Here is a 26,777-nt window from a genome sequence, read left to right on the forward strand (position 1 = left end):
TAATGGAATAGTTAATTTCTTTTACCTTGATTTTGTTCTTTGCTTTTTTTTTTTTAATGATATTCTACATGGACATTTTTTTAATTAAAATAACTTTTGTTGTTTACGAAATCCAACTAAGTCTTACTTCTGTCAAGTATTTGTATCAAATGGTGGTCCTTCAATTTAATAACTTTTAAGAACATGTACATAATAAAATCATTTTATTTTAAACCCCAATAAATAAAATATATAATACCACAATCTGTGTATATGGTTCTTTACCTGAGTGATGTTAAGTTGTTTGATGGGTTATTATTATAAAACTCACTAGCTAAGCTTTTGTTATCTAAATTTATTTTTTATTTTGGTACATGGATAAGTCCTATTTAAAATAAGCGGAACTTTTTACTTTCCTCATTAATAAATACTTTTTTTATTATATATTTTATTTGTTAATTTTATCCCAACGATAGTACATTAACGCTCTGTCATCATTGCTTAACTCAGTAGAAAAAAAAAAACAACTGCAATCATGTGGAAATTACAGACGAGACCCTGACATGAAGTAAATCTTATCAATATTTAGTAGAAAAAATGAAAAATTATAATGAGTATGTATAAAAAATCAAATCAATAACTTAGAGAATAAATTAGAGAAAATTTAAAACTATATATGAATTGAGATCGAACAAGAAGACAAAAATTAATGAAAAAAAAAATTCTCACAAGAAATGTATTTAGCAAAGAATGATATAAAATATTAAATTACTAATAATGCGTATTTTTAAAATACATACAAAAAATAGTAGTGAACCCATGTGTTTTAAAAAGAAAAAAAAAAAGAGAGGGTAAGATGACTTGATTTTCAAAAGTGACAGATTTATTCATTCATAATATGTTGTTAAATGCAAATGCTATATTTTATCAAGTTAACAACTATGTTAAAATATTTCAAAAGCTAAATTAGCTGACAATTATTTTTTTTGGTGACCATTGATCGAGTTTATAATATTAAAACACAACTTAAATTAATTGGCCTATTTTCTTTACCTTACTCTATTATATAGAATTCAATCAATCAAATTTGTAAAAGGAAAATCTTGTAAAGAAGCTAAACAGTATTAAACGAAAAAATATAAATGGCCATATTCATGTAACGCCCATAGAAAACCTAACCAATAATTGATGGTAGAAATGTTGACTTAATCAAGTGTAATGAAGTTAAGATCGCGTTGCGTCCACGCTCTTCTAACGGGAGTGACAAACACATTGGAGCAAGTGTGTTAAAAAGATTTGCCTCAACTAATTGATATATTTTATAGTACATATGCCTATTATTATTTTAAACTTTTGTTTGCCCAAGCAAATGACTGCATTGTGAGTCTTTGCCTCTCCTTCAACCTCATTTCAATTCTCTCACCCATTCTTTCTTTCTCTCTTCTCTTCTCTTCTCTTCTCTACTTCTTCTTCTTTCTTCTTCCCTTTCCTCACTCTGCACTCTATCGTCTTTTCAAAACCCACCCCATCCATCTCCTTTTCTTCTTCTTCTCTCTTTTCCTTCCTTCTATTTCCACACACTCACACCACTTACCTTAAAGTAACCATAAACAAAACAACACTGTTCTTAGCCCAACAAAAAATAAATAAAAATCTCTACTATTTGTTAACTATATTTCCTTCTCCATAATATAATCATTTGTGTTTTCCTTGTTTTCTGTTTTTTTTTTCTATCTTATAATATAACCCTTTTTTTATCAGTTGTGTGTATATTTATATTTATATATCGTTCTCTCTCTTGGATATGTCTATGGCTGGTTTGGATTTAGGAAGTGCTTCACGCTTTGTTCCAAACCTTCACAGACCAGACTTGCACTTGCAGCAACTCCATCACGATTCAGAGGACCAAGAGACGCCGCCGCAGAACCGCGGAGGGTTGCCGTTCGATGACGATGACCGAAGCCAAGGATTGGAGCTAGCTTCCACTGGTTCCGGTGACGTGGTCGGTCGGCGTCCACGTGGAAGGCCGCCGGGATCCAAGAACAAGCCGAAACCGCCGGTGATAATCACGCGGGAGAGCGCCAACACGCTCCGAGCGCACATCCTCGAGGTCGGAAGCGGCTCCGACATCTTCGACTGCGTCACCACCTACGCGCGCCGCCGCCAGCGCGGGATCTGCATCCTCAGCGGTAGCGGCACCGTCACCAATGTCAGCCTCCGCCAGCCCGCCGCTGCTGGAGCCGTCGTCACGCTCCATGGCCGCTTCGAGATTCTTTCCCTCTCCGGCTCCTTCCTCCCGCCGCCGGCTCCGCCCGGGGCTACCAGCCTCACTATCTACGTGGCCGGAGGGCAGGGCCAGGTGGTCGGTGGAAACGTGGTTGGGGAGCTGACTGCAGCGGGGCCGGTGATCGTCATCGCGGCGTCGTTCACGAACGTAGCCTACGAGAGGCTACCGTTAGAAGAAGAAGAACAGCTTCAGATTCAGGCACCTGCTACGACGTCGTCTCATGGCGTTGGAAATAACAACGGCAACAATAGCAATAACAACTCTTTCCCTGACCCTTCTTCGGGACTTCCCTTCTTCAATTTACCTCTGAATATGCAGAACGTTCAGTTACCCGGAGAGGGTTGGGGGGGAAACGCTGCTTCACGTCCACCACCTTTTTGAGTTTCTTCTTTCTCTCCAGATCCATCTTCACCCATCAATGATTTCTTCAAGGGATTACTGTATGTTATTACAAGGTCAGCACATTCATGGACTACATAAATACTATGATTAATTTTCTCTTCTTCCTCTTCTCTTCTCTTCTGCTGCCGATGTTAATTAATGGTTACTTCGATATGGTTTCAGTCTCATTCATCTCTTTATTTCCTCCTCCGTTATTATAATATGGAACACTGCTGTATAATTTAATTAATTACTAGCTTCTGTTTAATTACATGTCTCTGCTTCTTCTTCTTCTTTTCTGTTTGAGGATTTGCCTTTTAATTATTAACATGACTTGCACTACCTAGCTACATGTTTCAAGGAGCTGGTTGTCGTTCCGACATGAAACAAAGCAATAACTTGTGAGTCACAACCCCATAACCATCTACCCCTTCCCGGTCTCCTTTATTTCTGTGCCTTTTTATGGCGTCCTATTTTTAAATATATTTATTCATACCTCCTTGCTTCTCTCACAAGCTTAGGATTAAATTTATAGTTAGTGTTTGTGTATAAATGTATGCATATAACTAAACTAGGGATTCAGTGATAAATATAAGGCTGACATGTACGGTGTTAATTTTATAAACCCTTCGTGCATATGTATATGTATATATATTCACAAAAATAAAGTTGATGTGTGAAAGTTATAACAAGTTAAATGTTTGCCATGGTATTATTTATATGTCCCATGGATAGTAATAATGAATTTGTATATATGTTTTAGGTCATGCGTGTATGCTTCTCTATATTTGTTTACTGGCTACATATATATGGAAGTTAAATTGGTGGTTACTTTCTCCAGCATTAACCAACTTCAGTACGTATTCTGATCATCATAGTGCCTGAATAATTGTAACACTGAAAAAGCTTTAATTAGATCCACTGACGAATTTTAGAAGTCCAGTTTTGACTTCTGCTAGCTACCAGCCAGTACTACTCTTTAGGTAAAATGTATGATCTTGGAAAAGGAAATAAGAGTCATGCATCACTGCCTTATCTTATGGGGCAATTTACACTACAACCTGAAATTAACTTCCGTCATTTAATGGTGACCTACGCACACTCGAAACCAAACATATATGTGTATATAGTATATGATATATATGTTGTCTTTTAATTCGGATCTGGAGAAAGGAAGTGATGCATGGGAGATACAGGATACTACTGGTATAGTAACAATTGGTCTCCACGTAGTGAAAAACTTGCACCCTTTATTTTGGTTCATCTATTTTGCACAGCTGTAATTAAATATATAAGCTTCAGTGTATGAAATCTGTTACACTGGCTTGTTAACAAGCAAATTATGTTTTACTGATTTTGATCATTAAAAGGTAGACCCCTTGAATTTTTTAGGCCGGAATTGCTTTTGATCTTCCAAGTCGTTGCATAATTTTTAATTAGCTTGTGGGGCTAATTAGAGTTGTGACATAATTATACATAGTTAGTCGTTTATGGAGCAAATGATAAATTAGTGTAGGTTCGATTATAGGCTGCTTAGGTTTCCGGCGCGGACTATATTTAAATATTGCATAAACTTAATGCCACTTCTGGCTTTTAATTATTCTCCACTTAATAAGCTCCTTTTTTTTTTTCGCAAAGTTACTTGCGTTTCTGATGATATGCTGACCTAGCTCTTTCACGGTAGTGAAGCTGTACTAGGCTTTGATCTTGATGAAAACAAATTGTAATGGCGTAATGCATTTGATTCTGCAAAGCACTTAGCTTCTAGATACGTCCACCACACAAATCCGTGTATAAATATAGCTAGAATCACACGAGCGCACTAGATGTTGTAATGTACTATAATATTTTTTGTTAATTATAAGCTGCAATCTCTCATCTGCAACTAATATATGTAAGTCTGTGGAGTCTATGCACTAAGGATAAGTAACCATTTGAATTTCTCCTGTGTGCTTACCCTTTTGATGATGAGTTCTATGACAACGACTTCTTTAATTAGTCCATGGAATTTGAGCATGTCATGATAGGTTTCTGCTTGTTCTAAATGTGCTCGATTAATCTGGTTTCTGCAACTTCAACATTATGGATAAGTCATTGGATTATAATGATCTGCTTAAACTTGCACAGGTTTAACCATGTGCTTTGAACAAGTAGAATTTTATATATCTGTTAGTCTCTTTTATGAAAAATCTTTAAGAATAATCCCTTTGATGTCACAGGTTATATGGAATGTGATAAAAGAAATTAGATCTTAGTTTTAATTAGTTTTCGGCTAATCATCAAGGTCGATATATAGTTATTTCTTTTTAGCTTATTAGAAAATGAACTCTTTCTATTTTTTTACTGGTGTACATATGTAATATAAATTATATGAAGTAAAGATTTTGAGTGATATATGCATGAACCTTGACCGAGTATTTCTTGTTCTTTTCAGATAAATGTTGATTTATGAAAAAAAAAATAGTAAAGAGAATGATGTAAATGAATTTCAGGTATTGATTATAAATTATATAATTCAAAGCTTAATTTTATTTTCATTTTTCTTCTTTTCAAGCTAGATTAGTGTGTTTTCTGATTTTAAAGTTTTTTCAAGTAAAATAAGTCTCGTTATTTTTACGTTGAACAAAAATTAATTCCTCTACGAATTTTTCTCTCCAAAACAAAATTTCAAATTTAATTGTGTATTTAAAATTTTCAGATAAAATTTAATCAACTTAGTTGTTTTAAAAATTCTTTACTCCAATCCGATGCATCGATCAAAACATAAAAGTTAATAAAACAGTCAAGACATAACAGATGAAGCATTTGTTGAGGAACCTAAACCCTATCTGAGTCTGAGTGCTTTTGTTGGAGTCTGTGTTTGACGTATTCAAATCCAAAAGACGTTGGTTGCACGGAAAGGAAGTGACTATTCTGAACTGAGTTTTCCTCAATTCCACTGCAAGAAAGCAATATATGGTTGGCAAACGCTGGCCGAATAGCAGAAACGAACAAACAATTCTACATACTGAGAAAGAAAAGCATGGAAATGGCTTGGCCTTGGCTTGCAAGCTGCCTATGAGTTCCGCATCGCTCGGTTGAGTCACCATGGTCAAGACACGAACAAACCCTAAACCTCAAATTGGTGATACATTTAACTTAACAGTGTTTTGGATTAGTGATTGGATTAATTGAATCCTTTATAGGAAAATATACCATTTGATTCAAGGAATAGTTATGTTTTGTTTCATTTTTAGTTAATTGTTCTATTTTCCCTTACTTTAGTGAGAGTTTTAAAATAGGATAAAATGTGAAAAAACAAACGTTGATATTCAGTAACAAAATTTGCAGTTATATAAAAGGAATGGAATAAAACATGTAATCAACTTTTCTTTTTAGTACTTTTTAATAATCGTTTCTAACATTGATAAAATAAACTAATCTCTTCTCTATATATTTGTTTTACGTTTATTATACATATATATATATATATATATATATATATATATATATATATATATATATATATATAATTTTGAGCAAGTTGGAAAAGATGCATTTCAAAAGTCGATGAATCCTTAAACAATTTTAATGTTACTGGTTGATTTTTCATGACAATTTACAGCTAGATGTGTAGATAGTATATTTACAACTGCATAACTGATTACCTTGTACCTGTTTTCTTGTTAAAGTCCATTCCGAACACACTTGGCTTTGATATCATCAAATGTTTGCATTAATTGTTTTACCCCTTAGAACCATTGGCACAAGTGTAATGTAATATAAAATGCAAGAGCACAAAAAAATAATAGCTAGAAAGAAAAGGTGAGTGTTGAACTTTATTATTCGGTTTTAGAGGAAGTTTGGGAGTGAATATGTCAATAGATTTTTTAGCTCTTTTAGGGATTTAGACTTTTTTTTTTTGAGTTTATGAAAACTATTTATGATTTGAAACAAGTTTGGAAAAAGTGATGTCGATCAAAAAGTATTCTATTCTAATTTTTTACGATTTTCTAGATAAATTAATGATTTATTAGAGTCTTAAAGAAAAATGTCAAGGAGAATTATTCTGCTTGACAAATTAAATAATTTGACTTTTATTTATAGAAAATACTATAAGCGGTTTAATATTTTATCTTCGTATATTTATTTAAATTTCTTTTATAATAAATATAATTTATTTATATTTCGTGGAATGAAATTTTTTATCATAAGTTTGGTATATTACCACATACTTTACATTTATTTTTATTTTAATAAATTTTCATATATTAACAAATGATTAATAAAGTTTAAAGTGTAAGTATAATTAAAATGTCAAAATTTATAATGATGTGTAACATTAACTTATTTGAAAATATAAACCTAATTAAAAGAATAACAAAAAATTCAAAATTTCAAGTAAATCAAGAACTCAAGTCATCAAATTTGTGCAAACTAATCCAAAACATAAAAAAAGTAATACAATTTATCTATACATAAGCATAAGAGTCCAACTTGCATAAAAACTGAGTTAATTTAAGTTAAAGTAGAATTTGACCGAATTATAAATAAAACTCACTTGAATTTAGATTGTGTTGAATTTGGTTGGGTCATAAGATAACCCAAATCAACTACAACTCTTAGTTGACCGATCATTCTCAACATTTTATCTTCCTTGTTGTGAAGTAATAATATATTTTTTCCTTTTTTAAATATTTTTATATAAATATAATTTTTTTGGTATTTAATTTTACTTTACTAAAAAAATATCGTAGTTCTTCTTATTATCAAATTTTATGTTTTTTTTTTATATAAAATTACATTATTTAATGACCATTTAAAATTTTGATAAACATTACAATTTGATCACTTGTTAAATTTTATCTTTTTCCAACTTTATGGAATTTTTACAATATTAACGTTTAGTGTGTTATTTTTCTATAAATCTCTAAACTTTTTTATTTACTTTAAATATTACTTCTCTAATTTAAACGCTTATATGGACAGTTTTCCATTACCGCTAATTTTCTCCGTTTTGAAATATAACTTTCGCTGTGTTATGTTTGGTCATAATTGTTTGTTAAATATTTTGTATATTTTAATATTCTATTTGATTTTATATGAATAATAATTATTTTTAATCTTTTTTCTTTTTTTAACATTTACACAAATATATATATATATATATATAACTTTTTTATCTTTTAAATATTATTAGAAGTTATTTAACTAGTTTTATATAAAATTCATTTTTAACACCCGTACCATCTTCCTTGACTGACTATAAAAGAATTTCTTTTGTAAGAGTTAAACATTTCTCTTTGAAACTCTTGGGATCCTCATACATTCTATTTCGTCTATTTTTCTCCCTCTCGCCTCATCTTCTCTCACTCTCACAAGCTGCTATCGTTGCAGTCATGTCAAATATGGTTGGAGATCAACCGAGATGGTGATAAAAAAAAAAGTTACGTCAGGGACGAAGGATCCTCTTGATACGCCAACGAGTATAATTGATTGACATATGCTAGTGATGGTTTCACAATTGATGAGGTTCTGCTTTATTTTATTTAATTTATCGTTTGTATATAATTATTGGTTTTCAAGTTTCTTGAAATTGAAGTTAAGTGTTCTGTTTTCAAGATTAGTCTTTGTTAATTACCTGGAATTAAATTCAAAGAAACTCAGGATATATCTTTTCCAGTTATTGTCCTTTTTCAAGATTTTATAAACTCTTCCATTTTTTCTTTACCCTCTCTTCGTTTTATAAACTTCAAATTTTTTTGTTAAAAGGCAAGATCAGCTTCTTGATTTGATCTTGATGGTTCTACTGTTCGGTCTGCACTATTTGCTATCCTTTCCTCTCTCAATTGTACTTTTCTGGTTCCCGATTGCTTGATTTCATAGGATTTTACGATGTTCATACCTAGGTTTATCAACGTAGGAATGTGACATTTTATAAACCGTGCATTCTGTATGATTTTGTAATGTCTTGTCTGCTGAAATACATGTGTCTTAGCATTTATTTTTCTCTGATAAAAGTGATAAAATAGCCCATGCATCGATAGTGTATTCAATCACGAACTACCATATATATATAAATTTGATGAATTTTACATTAAAAGGTACATTAATGACTAATTCTAATTGAGAATATAAAGTACACAAGACTTTATACTGATGAATTATAATTGCCAGTTTAAATAAAAGATTTCTTGCATGACCACTAAACTCAATATTATATTAAATGTGATCGCATTTGTTTTGTGAGATGTATTAGGAGTACTCAGAACTGATCTAACCTAACAGTTACTTGAACAGAGGACTTAATCATATGAAATTTGGAAGGTACTTGGACACTCTCCGTTTATTTTGCTTCCATTTCAGCCTTCTTGTTATTATCTGTACATTGTTATACTGTCCTTGTTGTTATTATGCAGTTCAGGTACTGTCAAGTAGTACTAAAATCCTTGAAAACTGGTCCTGCACCAGAAGCAGAACCATGGAAGCAGTTGGTATTATCCCTTGAAGGTAGGATTAGAACGCACCAACAGGTACTCCCTTGTCTTTGACTTTGAGTCTTCATTATTTTAATGATTTTATTATTTATACTATTAATTAACAATGTGTTGTTGCTGTTGATGCTACTGATGCAGCTCGTAGTTCTGATAACAGAACCTAGCCTTAGTGTTATTGTTAATGCTTAACACATTCTTTTCTATTTAAATTTTAGTAATTTTAAAGTTGATATGATATAAGTTTTTGAATTCTCTATGCTTTAAAATGAGTGTTATGACTGATTGACTTGCTGCACAATGGAAAACAGTTCCAGAGGCTGTTGAAGTTAATGTGTTCTGATGAGGATGGAGATCTAATGATAGATTCTGATGTGAAAAATGTGAGCAAAGTTTTTGTTGTATCAACTCTGGTGAGCAATGATGTTTGCACATCTTCTTAATCTTGTGATAATAATAATAATAACAATCTTGTCTGAATATGATTATTAGTGATCTTTCAGGCTTTAATCAGTGCAACATCTTCACTTCTTTTCCTAATTTAAATTTTAAATGTTATTTGAATACTATTGTTATATTTATTTCAGCAAACACTCTGTCCCAAAACCATGTCTGACATGTTTTGAGGGAAATTTCTATGTTTGCAACATTAATGAATTTCAATAATCGTCCATGGCTTTGGAAAGTCTGCCCACGAGATATGTTGTGCTTATCTTCTTGGGTGCATGATTGGATTACAATAACGATTATGTCATTCTTGAATGGAAATGAACATTTGATTTCGTATAGATTGAAAATTCGGATTATGCATTTGCAATTTAGTTAATGATTGTTCATCTTGTGTTCACTCTGTAATATTGATTTGGACCATCCAAACTTAATATTATAAATGCATCTAGATGGATTTTGTTATTCGGATTTGAAAATTGAGATGGATTTGCAGTTTGTTTTTTATGTGCAATGTATGTTGGATATTTGTACGAATCCTGTATCTTTGATTTGGACCCTGCAAAATTAATATTTAATGATTGTTTGGAAACATGTCTGGTAGTTTGGCACTGTTGTAAACTTTTGCCTTGATAAAATATGAAAATCCCAACTATTGCATGAAATTTTATTCCTTAATTCGAATGTTTCCACTATTGAAGTATAACTGCAGTGATAGACTTTGTCTACTATGAAACCAAACTGCAATGGAATAGATCTAAATACCCCAATCTGAAATCATGACAGTTGTCCATTTCTTTTGCTTTTTGGTCATTTCACATTTGTTTGATTATCCCGCCTCTGATTCATTTTCTCAAATCACAAATTGGCTACGCTACCCTTTTTTATTCACCTTTTCCATTTTCTCCACTGGTTATCTAGTCTTTCTCCCCTTCCCGGCATATTCTCCTCTTTCAATTTTATTCTCTTCATTTATTCAATCTCGGTGTCTTCTTTCTAGCCACCCTTGTCCTAAGATTTTTCTTCTTTTTTTCCTTTTAATTTTTTATGCGCTCTGTGTTGAAAGGTTGAAAGCATCGTCGGACATGGAAAGGAGAGGGCGATTGAAGATGATTTTGACGATTGAAGGTTGGAAGGTTCAAGCTTTGATCAAAAAATGATTCCTTCATCGAAGGTCTTATTCTTCATCATCATCAAAGGTTTTTCCTTTACATCTTCTTTATCAAATTAGGTTTTCTTGATTTGGTTTTCGTCTTTTCATTTTAAAAGAAATTTTTTTTTTCTGTATGTGTGTAATAATGACATCAAATTAATTCTTCTTCTGCTTTGTTCTGAACTATACTCATCTATGCCATTCTTAGTTTTTGGCTTAATTCTTAATTTAGATTCTATGTATTTTTAGTTTTTGGATTGAGTTTCTTCTTCTTTCTTAGTTTTTGGCTTAATTCTTCATTTAGATTCTATGTATTTTTAGTTTTTGGATTGAGTTTCTTCTTCTTCTTCTTTGTTCTGGCAGATACCTATCCTTGACGTTCTTAGTTTTTTATTGGGTTGAGTTTCTTATGGGTTTGTGAACATAAGCATCAAATATATTTGTTGGGTTTTTTTTTTTGGATTTGTAATGTCACTCTTAATTCAAGTTGGTATAATTTTACTTATTTAATCATGTATTTTATGTTTTTTTTCTAAACTTAGGGTTTGCTATATTTTGGTCATAAAAGCTTTGGTTTGTGCTTGGTATGAATTTTGTGGGTGAAAGTTTGAAACTTGTATGCAAGTTGCAAACGAGGTAGCATAGTGCCAAATTATAATTGGAGTTTGTGACATCTTATGCTAGAAAAAAAAATAGGTTATTTTTTATATTTTCCATGTATATTATGGTTTCTAGATTAGTTGTGATTTATGGTATTTTGGTTGTTACATCTTTTCTATTTTTTGCATTGTGTCATTTGGTATTTCTTTCATAAGTTAGGGTTAGTTACCATTGAAGGGTTTAGAGATGAAGAATTGAAATTAATGGGTTAGATGTTCCTTAACATCATTCCTTGAACATTTTGGTTATTTGTGCTTTGTGGTTGTATGTTTAATGAAAGTTTTTCTTTTGTATATAAATTTTGGTTCTTACTTAATGAGTTGTATATTAAAAACCAAAAACAAGTTAGATCATTTTTTATAATGTTTGCTATTTTGTCATTATTTGTTGGGATTCTATTTGAGATTTTGTTAAGTTGTGGCAAGAACCATACATCATTAAACTATTTTTGATTGAGAAATTATTTTATCTATAACAATATATAAAGAAAAGAGATACTATCTTTTGTGTCCATATTTCATATTTTTACTTTTACCCTTAATTATTATTTTAAAAATTAATTATTTTTTAAAAAATTAATTATTTTATAAATAGTTTACCGTTATTCTAACCATCTCTTCTTAATTGTTATTTTAAAAACCTCTTTTGTATGTATATTTTATTTTGCTAACTAACATCTAACAATTATTTTAAAAATTAATTATATATTCTTTATTGATTTTAACTCAAATTTTTATAAAAATTTAAAAATGTGACCGCATGTGTGTTTGCTAATTTGTTTAAGAATCATTTGTTTTTTCATTAAAAAATGTCTTTATTTTTTTTTTTCTGATTATCAACTATATGTGTTTTATTATAACTTAATATTCTTGCATTATTTTGCATTTGGATGATTCTAGATTTTTTAAAATAGGTTTATTTTATTTTAAATATATGTCAATCAAATAAATCAAATAGTTACAATGTTGTTGTTACCTTTATTATGACTTTTGTGGTGACATATTAATCAAATTCCTATCATTCAAAGACATAATAATATCCATATTATTAAGTGATATAGCAAGATTGTTATTATTCATATATATATATATAATAAAGATTGGTCTTATTTAGGGATATAATCATATTTATATTACTCAAGAATATAATTAGATTTCAATGATTTAGAAATATTTTCGTTACACAATAATGATAATCTACAAAATGTGAAATAATAAGTTTGTGTTCTATACTAAGTTTTAGAGATTGATAACATTTTGTATTTTGGAAACTATTATTATTATTATTATTATTATTATTATTATTATTATGTATTAGATATTGTAATATGTTTACAGGTTGTGTAGGTACAGTGCAGTATGTTGTTCTATTATTATATTCATAATATTTGGGTAATTTGCTATGTTTATTGATTATTTATGTTTATCATTTTACATGTAGCCAATGGCGGATCTTCAGATCAAGGGATGCCAAAATAAAATGTTAAATATGTTTTTAGTCTATGAATTTTGACGCAAAATTAAAATTCGTCACTATTTGAAATTTTGATACATTCTAGTCTTTAAACTTTAAAAATAAATGGATATAGTCCTTTTACCCAATTACGTTAACTTTTTTTATGTGTCAAACGTGTTTTTCAGTAGATATTCAGACAGTATAAACAACTTAAATGCTAGCATGAAATGCGTCTATACTTTAAAAGAAATTTAAAGTAATTGGATTAAAAGAACTATATCAATTCATTTCTAACATTTAGAGACCAAACTATATTAAAGTTTCAGGTAAGGACGAATTTTAATTTCATATCAAAACTCAGAAAATAAAAACAAATTTAACACAAGAAATGTATAAAATTTTTAAAAATATCAAATGCATTACAATTTAAAAAATAAAAAAAAATACATATATATATATATATATATATATATATATATATATATATATATATATATATATATATATATATTACCGCGACATAGAAAAGAAAATGGGGGAGGGGAGGGGAAAGGGCCCTAAACCTATACTAAGATCTGCCCCTTCATATAGCCTACAAGATAGGATAAGATGTTTGTATTTCGAAAACCAATATTACAGGTTGGATATTCTAATGTGTTTATGAATTTTTTAAGTTTTTCGTTTAAATTTGTTTTTTCTAATTATCTTTGAGCAATATAACATTTGTCCTCTACTCTATTTTTTTTTGTTTATTTTTCTTAAATGTTTTTAGATTCTTTGAATTTTTTTGTATAACTTTCAAATTATTAGGTATGTTTAAGCCGAAGGATAAATTTTATCTTTAATTTTAAATAAATGGAGCATAATAAATAAATAAGTAGAGAGCTGCGTATTACTTTTCGTACAATGGAATGTATTATAAGTTACAAAAATGAATCCTTAATTATATTCTTGCACTAGTGGCTGACTTGAAAAAAAAAAGGTCAAATCAGATAGGCAAATAAGTGGGGCACAAAGAACAAATAAGTGGGGAGGTGCATATTACTTTGCACCATTTTTTAAAATTTATTGATCAACCTTTTTTTTTATGATCCAAAGGGATGCACTTCTTATGTACACAAATTTTATTAATTTTATTATAAGTTATAAAAATCAATCTTTATTACTTGCTGGCTTGAGAAAAAAAAGGTCAGACCAGATAGTCAAATAAGTGGGGAGCTGCGTATTACTTTTTGTACAATTTTTTAAAATTTATTACTCAATCTTTTCTTATTATTCAATGGGACCACTGGGATGTACTTTTTATGTAACATGAATTTGATTATAAGATATAAGAATCAATCTTTATAGTTTGCACTAGCTGGTTGGCTTGAAATAAAAAATAGACCAAACTAGATAGGAAAAAGAGTAATTAAATATAGTAATTGGACTTTTAAATAGATTCCCCCTATGAGGTGATTTTTTTATTTCATATTTCTTCTTATTTTATTCTTATTTCTTTTTAATACTGACTCGCTCTTTATTTTTTTCAGTTATTAATTCTAGTTATTTGATTTATATACTTTTTTTGATAGTAAATAAATGAGATAGAATATTCAAAATGGAATATTTCTATTATTTGATTTAATAAGTGGGTCATAATAGACAAATAAGTGGGAAGCTGAGTATTACTTCTTGTAAAAAATTTTAAAATTTATTAATAAATCTTGTAGGTCAAACTAGATACGCAAATAAGTGTGGTGGCACAAAGAACAAATACTTAATATTACTTTTCGTTTTTTAAAATTTATTAATCAATGTTTTTTTCATCCAATGGGATGTTCCTCTTATGTACTCTGAATTTATTATAAATTAAAAAAATCAATCCTGATTGCTTGCACTAGGTGGTTGGCTTGAAAAAAAAGAATTTTTCGTATTATTTTTCGTACAATTTTTTAGAATTTACTAATCAATATTTTTTTCTATCCAAATGGATGTACGTCTTATGTACCCGATTTTGATTATAAGTTACAAAAACTAACCCTTATTGCTTGTAGTAGATGGCTGACTTTAATAAAAAAATAGGTAAAACCAGTTAGACAAATAAGTGGGACACAAAGAACAAATATGTGAAAAACAAATATGTGGAGAGCGGTTAAAAAACAATCCTTATGGCTTGCACTAGGTGGCTAGTTTGAATAAAAAAATAGGCCAAACTAGATAGACAAATAAGTGAGGCATAATAAACAAATAAGTGGGAAACTACATATTATTTTTAGTAAAATTTATTAAAATTTGCTAATCAATCTTTTTGTATCATCCAATGGAATGTACGCCTTATGTACCCCGAATTTGATTATAAGTTAAAAAAATCAAATCTGATTGTTTGCACTAGGTGGCTGGCTTGAAAAATAAAATAGGCCAAACTAGACAGACAAATGCACAAAGAACAAATAATTGGGGAACTGCTTATTACTTTTCGTACAATGTTTTAAAATTTCGTACAATGTTTTAAAATTTACTAATCAATCTTTTTTATAATCCAATGGGATGTACCTCTTATGTACCCCGATTTTGATTATAAGTTACAAAAACTAACCCTTATTGCTTGTAGTAGGTGGCTAACTTTAATAAAAAAATAGGTAAAACCAGTTAGGCAAATAAGTGGGGCACAAAGAACAAATATGTGGAGAGCGTTAAAAAAAACAATCCTTATGGCTTGCACTAGGTGGCTAGTTTGAATAAAAAAATAGACCAAACTAGATAGGCAAATAAGTGAGGCATAATAAACAAATAAGTGGGAAGCTACATATTATTTTTAGTAAAATTTATTAAAATTTGCTAATCAATCTTTTTTTATCCTCCAATGGGATGTACGCCTTATGTACCCCGAATTTGATTATAAGTTAAAAAAATCAAATCTGATTGTTTGCACTAGGTGGCTGGCTTGAAAAATAAAATAGGCCAAACCAGATAGACAAATGCACAAAGAACAAATAATTGGAGAACTGCGTATTACTTTTCGTACAATGTTTTAAAATTTACTAATCAATCTTTTTTATAATCCAATGGGATATAGCTCTTGTTTACTCCAAATTCGATTATAAGTTACAAAAATCAATCCTTATTTGCACTAGATTGCTAGCTTGTAAAAAAAAAAGGCCAAATCAGATAAGCAAAAAGGTAGGACACAAAAACAAATAATTGGGTAGGTGTCTACTACTTTTTGTACAATTTTTTATCATCTAATGGGATGTACGTCTTATGTATTCTAGATTTGATTATAAGTTACAAAAATCAACCCCTATTAATTGCACCTCTATTGATTATAAGAATTAGAATCAATTTATTATTAAATATAATAAATTATAATTGAATTTCAAAAATAATTAATAAAAATTTCAATTTAAAAAAAAATTAGTATAATTTTTATAAAAGATATTAAATTTGGTGTCAATTTTAAAGGGAAATTTTGATTTATTTTAACAAGAATTTGGACTAAATTGAACAAAATAACGAATATAGAAACTAAATTGAACACAAAAAATAACATAACCACATACTGACACGAGGCATTAATATGATTTGACACGTGGCACAATTGTGATTTGACGGCACAATTATGATTTGACATGTGGCCAATTTTTATAAAATTTAAAAATTTAAAAAAATTCAAAAATTTAAAAAATTTAAAAATTTAAAAATTTTTAAAAAATTAAAAAAAAACTAGGAGCTGACACGTGACATGTACTGTTCAAAAATATTATTTATCTAAACACCGTTAATAAAAATGACTAAATTGACTAAAATTTGACGAAAATGAGAATCTAATTGAATACAAAACTGAAATGATGACCAAATTAAATAAAAACAGTAAAAATAGAGATCAAATACATATTTAAGCCTAACTGAAATCACTAAAACATAGTATGCTTTCTACGTTAATGTACAGCTCATAAGTAACAGTGTTAGGATTAAACATCCTGAGCGTAGAAGTCAATAATGTCGTTCAAATTAAGGTTGAAGAAAGAAGAGAAATCATTATACATGAGCCAGAGCATGTGCTCGAACAAAATCGCATCAACATCGACCAAGACCACTCTATTACGTTTATGATGGAGATGATGATTATCCTTGTCCTTTGGATCTTTTCCCATCTTCCTCTTCGACGTGTCCATCAACACCCGAAAGGGGTTCTCCTCTAATATGAAAGGCTCCACAAGGAACACCCTTTTCTCTTTTCCGACCACCACGGTTATAGGGTTTTCAGATTCTTTCTCCTTGCTTAGGTGCTGATATCTCATGGAGCGTCTTCGGATCAACGATAATGGCAACACTAAGCAATTCATAGAATTATTGAATTTTGAAGTGTATGAGTGAGAAAATTCATGTACTTGCTATATATACAAACACGCAAAGTGGTGGTTGATGCTAGAAAGTGTCCTACATAGGATCTCTAATACTCACGGATAACTAACGGGTAACAAATGGTTATCCGCAGATAATAAATTCGAGTATTTTTTATATCCGTATTAATAGATGAGTATGAGTATAATAGTATCTGTATCTTATATCCGTAGATACCATATATATTATATTTTAGTTTAAATTAAAAAAAAACATGATTAAAACATTAATACATTAAAATTGAATGAGTTATTTTTTATCAATTAATTTTAAAAAAATTTTACTTTTTTTAAAATATCTCATTAAATATTAAATTTTTTTTTAAATAGTTACAAATATTTGTAAATATTAAAAAAATATGATATCCAATCTCACAAATATAACTATTGAGTACGAAACAAAAAATTATCCAAAGAATAATAAGAAAAAATCACTGCCCGCGCGAAAATTTGATTAGGATAATAGTTTGGTGGTGAATGAGAACGATTTTAGACCGTCAATAAATTAAAATTTATTTATTTATTTATCTGTGGTAAAACTAATGATGAAGATGATGATGTGTGCGCGCGTGGGTTTTTTATTGATGGTAAAACGTAATACGTCACCGTCTTGTCTGGTGGCGCCGAGTGGTTGAGGTGTGACTTTCGGGAGTGGCGCGTGGTGGTATTACTTTGGTGACTTAGTCGATTGGATAGGGTCCAATTGAACACGCAAGTTTGAACGTCTGATGCAGGAGAGAGGATGGTTTTAAACGAAGGGTGTAATAAGGGCAATCCATAAATGACATGAACAACGAAATTCACCTTTCAAATTTTGAAAACTTACAAACACAAAGGATGCATAGAGTTAGATGGATATTAAGACTTGTACCCCTGCTGAGCTGATCTTTACTCGGTCTACGCAACCGAACTTAACGCAACGTATGTCAGCTAGGAGGTTCACTTTTGACCAGTCTGCCACGTCGAGAAACCGAAACGCTCGGGATTCTCGGGTGAGCTGACCACTATATCCTAAATCCTCGGTAACTTACTCCCTCGATGTTCAGGGGTAACTGGACCACGACAAGGGACGACGAGGAGATAAAAGGGGAGGAAGGGCCCCGAGAAAAGACAAGAAATAGGGGGGAGGGAAAAACAAATTCTGTTCTAAGAGAAGATTCGAGGCTACTCGATAAGGTCTTCTCGCTCATCCGAGAACAGATTGGCGCCCACCGTGGGGCCCTGGTAAAACAGATTCCCAGGCCCTATTCCTTACGCATCCATCATGGTGAGAAATCCGAATGCCAGTGAAAATCCCCCAAACCATTCACCACCCAACAATGCATCACCTCCTACCGTAGCAGAGCTTTTACAGCAGATCAATGAATTAAGGCGTGAAAACGAACGAATCCGACAACGAGCAGATGAAGCGCACAATCGGGCCAATGAGGTTCAAGAGGAGCATGCCACAGCCCGTCAAGCGGCTAGGATGTCAGACGCAGAATAGAAGACACCTTACGCGAACAAGATACCGTACAGCGGTCCAACGGAGATCTTTTACGCCGCCTCCAGGTCTGAGAGGATTGGATACGAGGTCGACGTCTATCCGAAATAACGGACGACGAAAGTCATCCTTTCTCCCCTGCCATTATGTCTGAACAGGTCCCACATCAATACATCATGCCCAAGTTACCCCCATACACAGGCACCTCAGATCCAGAAGCACACTTGAAGGCTTTTAGAGCCCAGATTCTTATCTCCGGAGGAAGCGATGCGATAAAATGCAAAGTCTTCGTAGGCACACTAGCCCACGGAGCACTCAAGTGGTTCGGAGGGATCCAAAAGGGTACCATCACATCCTTTCCAGTTTTCACGCGATTATTCATCGAGCGGTTCGCGGCAAACAGAGCAAAACCGCCACGGATCACAGACCTTTTTGACATAAGACAAGGATCGAACGAGCCCCTTCGAGAATATATAAACCGCTTTTGTGACGCCAGCACTAGCATCTCTAATTCAGACGAAGAAATTCTGGTAGACGCTTTCCTTAAGGGACTGCGCGCCAACTCCTTCAGTGATTCTCTAGTCAGAAACCTGGCTATCTCGCTAGCTGAAATTAGAGTCAGGGCATATATCCACATAGAGGCCGATGACGTGATGCGCCACAAGCGACGCCAGGAACGTAGGTCGGAGGGAGATGCAAAGACAAAAGCTCCTCGAAAAAGGTACGACGATGCCGACAAGGCCAGACAACCAGACTGGAGGTATGCACCTTACATCGCCCAAACTTCCATTATCAATCGGACAGGGCGAAGTAGCGGCAACTTTCGTCCCCAGCTACAACTTAAATCTACCAAAATCGATGTTCTAAAAGATGTCGATGTTAATGTACATCTCCGCTTTCCCGAGCCGACCACAAGAACGTTGGGCCGCGATCAAAAGACCTGGTGCGAATTTCACCAAGCCTGGGGCCACGACACAGAACGTTGCTTTACATTGACAGAACAACTATTACGATTAAAAGATAAGGGATACCTCGATAAACACCTTTGAGCCCCTCAAAAAAACAAAGCAGCGCCCCAAACTCAAACTCCTCAAAAAATCCCTGTGTTGGGCGATTTGTTGACGATCGTAGGAGGATTTTCTGGAGGTGGCACCACATCAGCAAGCAGAAAACGATATTGTAGAAGCATAATGACGACGGGTATAATGCCCGCTCGAACCCCGACGCCCGAAATCACGTTCTCTAATGCCGACCGATCAGACATCGTTCCCCACGAAGATGACCCTGTGGTTATATCCATGATCGCAATGGGAAGAAGGGTCCATCGCGTCCTGGAATACCAGGGCAGCTCAGCCGACGTTATGTTCTGGTCAGCCTTCAGTATACCTTTGAATCAACAAAGACCGTTTGATGGTGTGCTGGTAGGTTTTTCTGGCGATCCTGTAGAAGTAAGGGGATACGTTGATCTACGCACCATGTTCGCTGCTGGCGAGGATGAGGATGCTTCAAAAACCATCACCATACGCTTCATAGTCGTCCAATCACCTTTCATCTTACAACGTCTTATTGGGGCGGCCATCACTTAATCGACTCGAAGCTGTCATTTTCACCAGCCATCTCAAAGTCAAGTTCCCGACTACCGAGGGGAAAATCGTCACCCTAAAGGTCGACCAAGCCACCGCCAGGAAATGTTACGAGAATAGTCTCAAGATGCGGCGATCCACCTACACTATCGCCATTTCCTTCGAAGGATTACTTCCCATTACCGAATCGCAAGGATCCTAGAAGGAACGCAGACCCCAACCAATGGGGGGAACCAAGTAAGTTGAAATTAGCAAGGGGCATTTCGTCAAGATCGGAGATGACTTAGACGCTGACACCGAACAGAAACTCCTGGGCATCATCCGAGGCAATTCAGCCTCCTTCGCTTGGCAACCTAGCGACATGGTCGGGATAGACCCGGATTTTATGAGCCACAAGTTAAACGTGAATCTCTCGGCAAAACCTAAGATGCAGCGTAGAAGAAAGATGTCGCCAGAAAAACTTGAAGCCGTCCGAGCAGAAACCGCGAAGCTCCTGTCAGCAGGTCACATACGTGAAATCCAATACCCTGAGTGGCTAGCCAATGTTGTCCTAGTTAAGAAAAGTAACGGGAAATGGCGCATATGCGTAGATTTTACGGATCTTAACAATGTCTGCCCAAAGGACTCGTACCCTTTTCCGAATATCGACACGCTAGTGGACTACGCCTCCGACCGAGGCATGCTTAGCTTTTTAGACGCATACTCTGGCTATAACCAGATAGCGATGCACCCAGCAGATGAGGACAAAACGACATTCATGGGTGAGGCCTCCAATTATTGTTATAAGGTAATGCCCTTCGGTTTGAAAAATGTTGGGACCACTTATCAAAGGCTCATGGACAAAATATTGAGCCCATTGATCGAACGCAATGTTCAGGTATATGTAGATGATATGGTCGTCACCTCCACTCAACCAACCGACCATTCCACCGACCTATCTGAGCTCTTTAACACCATCAACAAATACGGTCTGAAGCTCAATCCAAACAAGTGTGTATTTGGTGTGAGAGCATGAAAGTTTCTCGGATTCTTGCTGAACAAAAAGAGGGATTGAGGCAAACCCAGATAAATGCGCAGCTATCATAAACATGAGGAGTCCTCGTAATATTAAGGAGGTCCAAGGGCTCATGAGACGCATGGCTTCTTTGTCAAGATTCTTACCCCGAGGAGGAGATCGAGGTCACCCATATTTTCATTGTCTACGAAAAAATATGGGTTTCCAGTGGGACGATAAATGTGAAGAAGCTTTCCAAGAGCTGAAGGCCTACCTAGCCTCCCCGCCGGTTCTGCGCTGACCTATACAGGGAATCCCTTTAAATTTATACTTCACCATAACTGACCTGGCAGTCAGTACGGTGCTTGTTCAGCAACAAGAAAACGAACAAAGGCTGATATACTTCACCAGCAAAACATTTAGAGGGGCAGAGGTACGGTACCAAGGAATTGAAAAATCTGCCTTAGCGATTGTGTTTTCGTCGCAAAGGTTACGTCATTATTTCCAGGCCCACTCTATTATTATCATGACCGACCAGCTGTTAAAACAGATACTACAAAAGCCTGACGTTTCCGGGCGCCTGGTGAAATGGGCAATCGAGCTCTCCCAGTACAACATCAGCTACGAACCTCGAGGTCCCATTAAAGCTCAGATACTCGTCGACTTTGTAGCCGAGCTCACGTCGACGACCGAGCAAATAGATCCCCTGGAATCCATATGTATGTGGACTCTTTCAGTTGACGGTGCGTCTAGCACAAAGGGCAGTGAAGGAGGAGTCATCCTAGAGGACCTAGAAGGTAACATGATAGAACAAGCATTGAAGTTTGCTTTCCGAACTAGTAACAATCAGGCTGAATACGAAACCCTCATCGCCAGAATGCTCTTAGCCAAGGAACTCGGGGTATCACAATTATTAGCAAAGACCGATTCCAGACTCATCACAGGTCAGGTATCTGGGGAGTACCAAGTACGGGACCCTCAATTGGCATGCTACCTGAAGTTCGTACATCATTTAACCTCGTCCTTCTCATCTTTCAAACTCATACACGTTTCTCGAGAGCAAAATAGTCACGCCGACCTTTTGGCGAAACTAGCAAGTAATTCTCGACCTGGACATCATAAGTCGATGATACGGGAAACTCTGATCGCCCCACGAGTAACCTCGAATGAACCCGCTGTTGACACTACAGCTCACATAAATTCTATCGAAACGGCCTCAACCAAAGCATCATCATCCTGGACGACGCCCTACATCACATATTTAGCTGACAGACAACTCCCCTGAGACCCAGAGGAAGCAAGCATCATCAAGAAAACTGCTGCAAGATACACCCTCATAGATGGACGATTATTCATATTCGTTTTTTCGCGACCTCTGCTTGCTTGCGTTGACAAAAAAGACTATACACGAATCATGTCCGACCTTCACGAGGGTATCTGCGGCAGTCATATCGGAGGTCGTGCATTAAGCACAAAAGTAATCCGAGCATGCTACTTTTGGCCCACACTCCAAAGAGACTGTCTAGAACATACAAAAAAATGCAACCAGTGCCAGATACACTCAGATTGGCACCATGTCGCACTCGAGCAATTACATTCAATCTCATCTCCTTGGTCGTTCCATACTTGGGGAATCGATGTCCTCGGACCATTCCCTATGGCACGACGACAAGTAAAGTTTTTAGTAGTAGCGATTGAGTATTTAACTAAGTGGATAGAAGCCGAAGCGATGGCGCATATCTCGGCGCTTCGGATCAAAAAATTTGTGTGGCAAAATATCATATGTCGTTTTGGAGTACCGCGGCGACTGGTGTCCGACAATGGAACCCAATTCAACAGCACATTACTCCGTGAGGCATGTAGAGAATGGGGAATCCAACAATCCTTCTCCTCTGTGGAACATCCGCAAACCAATGGACAAGCGGAAGCTGCTAACAAAATTATCTTAAGGGTCATCCGAAGGAAAGTATGTTCTTCCAAAAATAATTGGCCGGAATTATTGCCCGGTATACTGTTATCCTATCACACCACACCTCAAACCACAACTCGAAAGTCTCCATTTTGTCTGGTTTATGGAACAGATGCGATGTTGCCCATAAAAATCTCCCAACCTAGCTGGAGAGTACAAGTTTTCAATGCAGCTTCATCGGATAAAGGCCTCCAAATCAATCATGACAAGTTAGAAGAGGTTCGCGATCAAGCACAAATCAGCAGCGAGGCGGCGAAAAGAAAGATTGAAGCCCGATATAAAACGAAGATCAAACCTCGGGCATTTCTACAGGGTGACTTGGTGCTCTTAAAAGCTCACCCACTACAACTCGAGCATAAGCTTTCCCCAAAATGGACAGGACCGTTCATGATCGAGCAAGCCCTCGGAAAGGGCGCTTATCATCTCGAAACTTTGGATGGAGCCTGTATACCGCGCACATGGAACGCTAGGAATTTAAATTTCTTTTTTAGTTAAACTCAGTTCCTAAATTCTATATTCGACAAAATCCCTTAAGCTCGACTCGGGTTCGGATTTAAATTCGTATTCGACAAAATCCCCTAAGCTCGTCTCGGGGTCGGACTTAAATCCGTATTCGACAAAATCCCCTAAGCTCGGCTCGGGGTCGGACTTAAATTCGTATTCGACAAAATCCCCTAAGCTCGGCTCAGGACCGGATCCTCGCTTATATTCAAACTCTCGTTTGGTCCGACTCGACGGATCCACACTCGCATTTTTTTTCGAATTAAGTTAAGCTCAGTTTCAATCCACACTGAGGGTTAGTAAGCTCGACATTAAAATTATCAAGACTGAGGGTTACCAACCTAGCTCAACAATGGAGTTCGATATCAAAATCATCAAAACTGAGGGTTACCAACCTAGCTCAACAATGGAGCTCGACATCAAAATCGTCAAAACTGAGGGTTACCAACCTGGCTCAACAATGGAATTCTCAAAACAGGTATGATAATACTTTAAAAAGTGTATTTTCCTAGCTATGTGGTGAAATATAACAATATTAGGAACGTCGTCAACAAAAGTTTACAAAATATTAGATAGAAAAGCCTGTTCTAAGATTTACTCCTCCACCAAACGACCATCATGGATGATCTTTCTAGCATCAGCCGCCGAGACATCCGCTGTAGGACACAACAGCCGTACCTGCTCCAGTGCAGCTTCAAAACCTACTCCGTAAGTAGAGGCAACTTTGTTCGCCAGTTTTTCCTCCAGGGCAAGCCAAGACTTCTCCTTCTCGGCAAATTCTTCCTTCACTTTCTGCAACTCGGCCACTAGCTGAGTTATCCTCTCCCCCCGCTCTTTCAACTTTGCCTTAAGTCCCTGCAAGCCATCTATTTCGCTAGAAAGTCGAGCCACCTCCTCCTTCGCCGCACTCAGCTGTGCTTTAGTCAGGGCTAATTCCGCAGCACGATCTTTCTCCATGACGCTCGCACGGCTTAACTTGTCACACAGAGCAACCACCGAAACCTCAGTCTTATGGAGGAACCCGTCTATGTCTTCTTGAATTACGTCGACCTCTTGATTCAAAAGACAGTGCAGATCGCCATCAAAGCTATAACATACGCTTTATGTGCTCGGCTATGCGCTCTATGGTTGAATTGAGAATCCCAAAAGCTATAACATACGCTACTCGATCCCTCCTGCAGTGGCGGACCTTTTGAGGACAAAGTATGCTCGGACCGAGCAGAGATTCCAGCAATCTCACCTACTACCACCTCTGGTCGGTCCAGGGGGCGTCGTCTCTTAAGGCTGGGGCCGGATTGAGTAACCTCTTCGTCGGATACCACTGTCACGCCTTCCTGAGTAAGAGGAATCGCCTGAGCAAGAGAAGTTTGAGAAGAACTTCTCAGAGCCTTGAATCGCTTGGCTAGATCCTGTTTCGACATCCCCATTCTGGATTCTGCAAAAAAGCCACAAACCACGTCAAAATAAATTCAAATCGATACAGAGGAATATCTCGCAAACATATACTGATGTAATGCTTCAGACTAGTCGGTTGAAACTCTAACTTCAGAAGCTGCTTGGTGTCAAAAATAGCCTTTAACTGCTCCAACATGAGGCAATACTCCTTTTCTGCCGATGAAAGATCGGATAATTGTCGAGCACTTGTGTTATTGGGATTCTGTGTCCAATAAAGCGGGAAGCCCTCCAATAAATCCGCCTTGTGTGGAAGAGCTCTTATCTTCAGAAAACCACCTTTAAACCCTTTGTATGACGATTGAAATAAAGTCAGCAAACCTCTACCCCCAGCACTACTCAAAGACGACCACATATGCTTATGTGGTTTCTTCATCTCAAAGAAATATAAAAAGACATTAGACGTAGGAACCACGCCAAAATGCGTGCACAACACGTAAAACGCCCGGACAAAAGCCCAACTATTGGGGTGAAGTTGAGTTGGAGCAACATTCAACATTGTTAACAATTCCTTTTCAAAAGAACTCAAGGGCAAACGCAACCCCACCTTCGAAAACAAGGTCGAATAGAAAAAGCAAAAGGGGCTGAAGGGTCAGTAGAAGCATTGGCGCATACGGGCTCATCCAACTCACATCAAGCCACCAAGACGTCCTGCTCGTTACTCTGACATAATTGCTGGCCTCGGCGATACCGAGTTATAAAGTGATCCGAGGTGAAGCACGTACATTCTCGTCGAAGAGCCAGGGGCGCCCATGGATAGAAGTCGTCATAGGAAGTGGTCATCGCTCCAATCAAATCTCGCCAAACACTCGAAGCCAAAGAAATCTTACCCTACCCAATATCGCAGTTAAAGACCAGTGTCAAGAGAGCATTTCCCTCTCATCAACAACGACGAAAAAGAAAACTGCAAAACCACCAAAACAGAAAAAATCGCTAAAACCCATCATCGCTGGAGAAACCTAAAACAGAAATACGAGCACTACGAACCTCCAACGAAACTACCCTTCCCCCAAAGGAAAACCCTAGTCGAAACAGCATTCCCAAAAGCAAAACCTAGTCGAAGCCACACTACCACAATACTCAGTCGAAGTCTCTAACGATTCTCACATCATGATAGAACGAAAGGTGAAAGGGATGAAAGAGCATACTTGATCGAAGTCGCTTCACCAAAGTGGAAGAAGTGAGAGAATGCAACAAAAATGAAACTTGGGGCAGATGAAAAATCACCAACGATGAAAATGGGGAGAGAGCATTTGAAAATTTCTTATACAGAGTCATAAATGTGGACAAGACAAAGCGGCGGTTACAGGCTGCAAAAATACAACCTCCATCAGACATAGGACACGTGGCATCTTGTCAGTCAATCGCAGTCAAAATTTTGAAAACCACGCGCCAGGGAAGTTGTAACAACTCTCTCATCCACAACAGTTGGGATTCAAGGTCTGAGGGTTAATGTACCCCTGGCTGAGCCGATCTTTACTCGGTCTACGCAACCGAACTTAACGCAACGTATGTCAGCTAGGAGGTTCACTTTTGACCAGTCTGCCACGTCGAGAAACCAAAACGCTCGGGATT

General features: G+C 35.3%; 3 protein-coding genes across 3 annotated transcripts; 2 read left to right on the forward strand and 1 right to left on the reverse strand.

Annotated features, from left to right (window-relative positions):
* Positions 1-1,336: 1,336 nt before the first annotated feature.
* Positions 1,337-2,918, forward strand: LOC114175740 (AT-hook motif nuclear-localized protein 23-like). The gene has a single exon (XM_028060528.1). The coding sequence runs from the start codon at positions 1,784-1,786 to the stop codon at positions 2,645-2,647; it is 864 nt and encodes a 287-aa protein (XP_027916329.1). The 5' UTR covers positions 1,337-1,783; the 3' UTR covers positions 2,648-2,918.
* Positions 2,919-16,705: 13,787 nt separating this feature from the next.
* LOC114175701 lies at positions 16,706-17,323 on the reverse strand. The gene has a single exon (XM_028060486.1). The coding sequence runs from the start codon at positions 17,161-17,163 to the stop codon at positions 16,789-16,791; it is 375 nt and encodes a 124-aa protein (XP_027916287.1). The 5' UTR covers positions 17,164-17,323; the 3' UTR covers positions 16,706-16,788.
* Positions 17,324-18,849: 1,526 nt separating this feature from the next.
* LOC114175501 lies at positions 18,850-19,752 on the forward strand. Its single transcript, XM_028060257.1, has one exon. It carries the CDS (start codon positions 18,850-18,852, stop codon positions 19,750-19,752), a length of 903 nt encoding a protein of 300 aa, XP_027916058.1.
* The last annotated feature ends 7,025 nt before the right edge of the window (positions 19,753-26,777 follow it).

The sequence above is a fragment of the Vigna unguiculata genome, chromosome 3, assembly GCF_004118075.2.
Source record: "Vigna unguiculata cultivar IT97K-499-35 chromosome 3, ASM411807v1, whole genome shotgun sequence".
In the NCBI taxonomy this organism is placed as follows: Eukaryota; Viridiplantae; Streptophyta; class Magnoliopsida; order Fabales; family Fabaceae; genus Vigna; species Vigna unguiculata.

What these genes read in the sequence shown, in the direction of transcription:
- LOC114175501 (XM_028060257.1), top strand. Translation starts at nt 18,850, where the DNA reads ATGTCTGAACAGGTCCCACATCAATACATCATGCCCAAGTTACCCCCA.
- LOC114175701 (XM_028060486.1), bottom strand. Translation starts at nt 17,163, where the DNA reads ATGAATTGCTTAGTGTTGCCATTATCGTTGATCCGAAGACGCTCCATG.
- LOC114175740 (XM_028060528.1), top strand. Translation starts at nt 1,784, where the DNA reads ATGTCTATGGCTGGTTTGGATTTAGGAAGTGCTTCACGCTTTGTTCCA.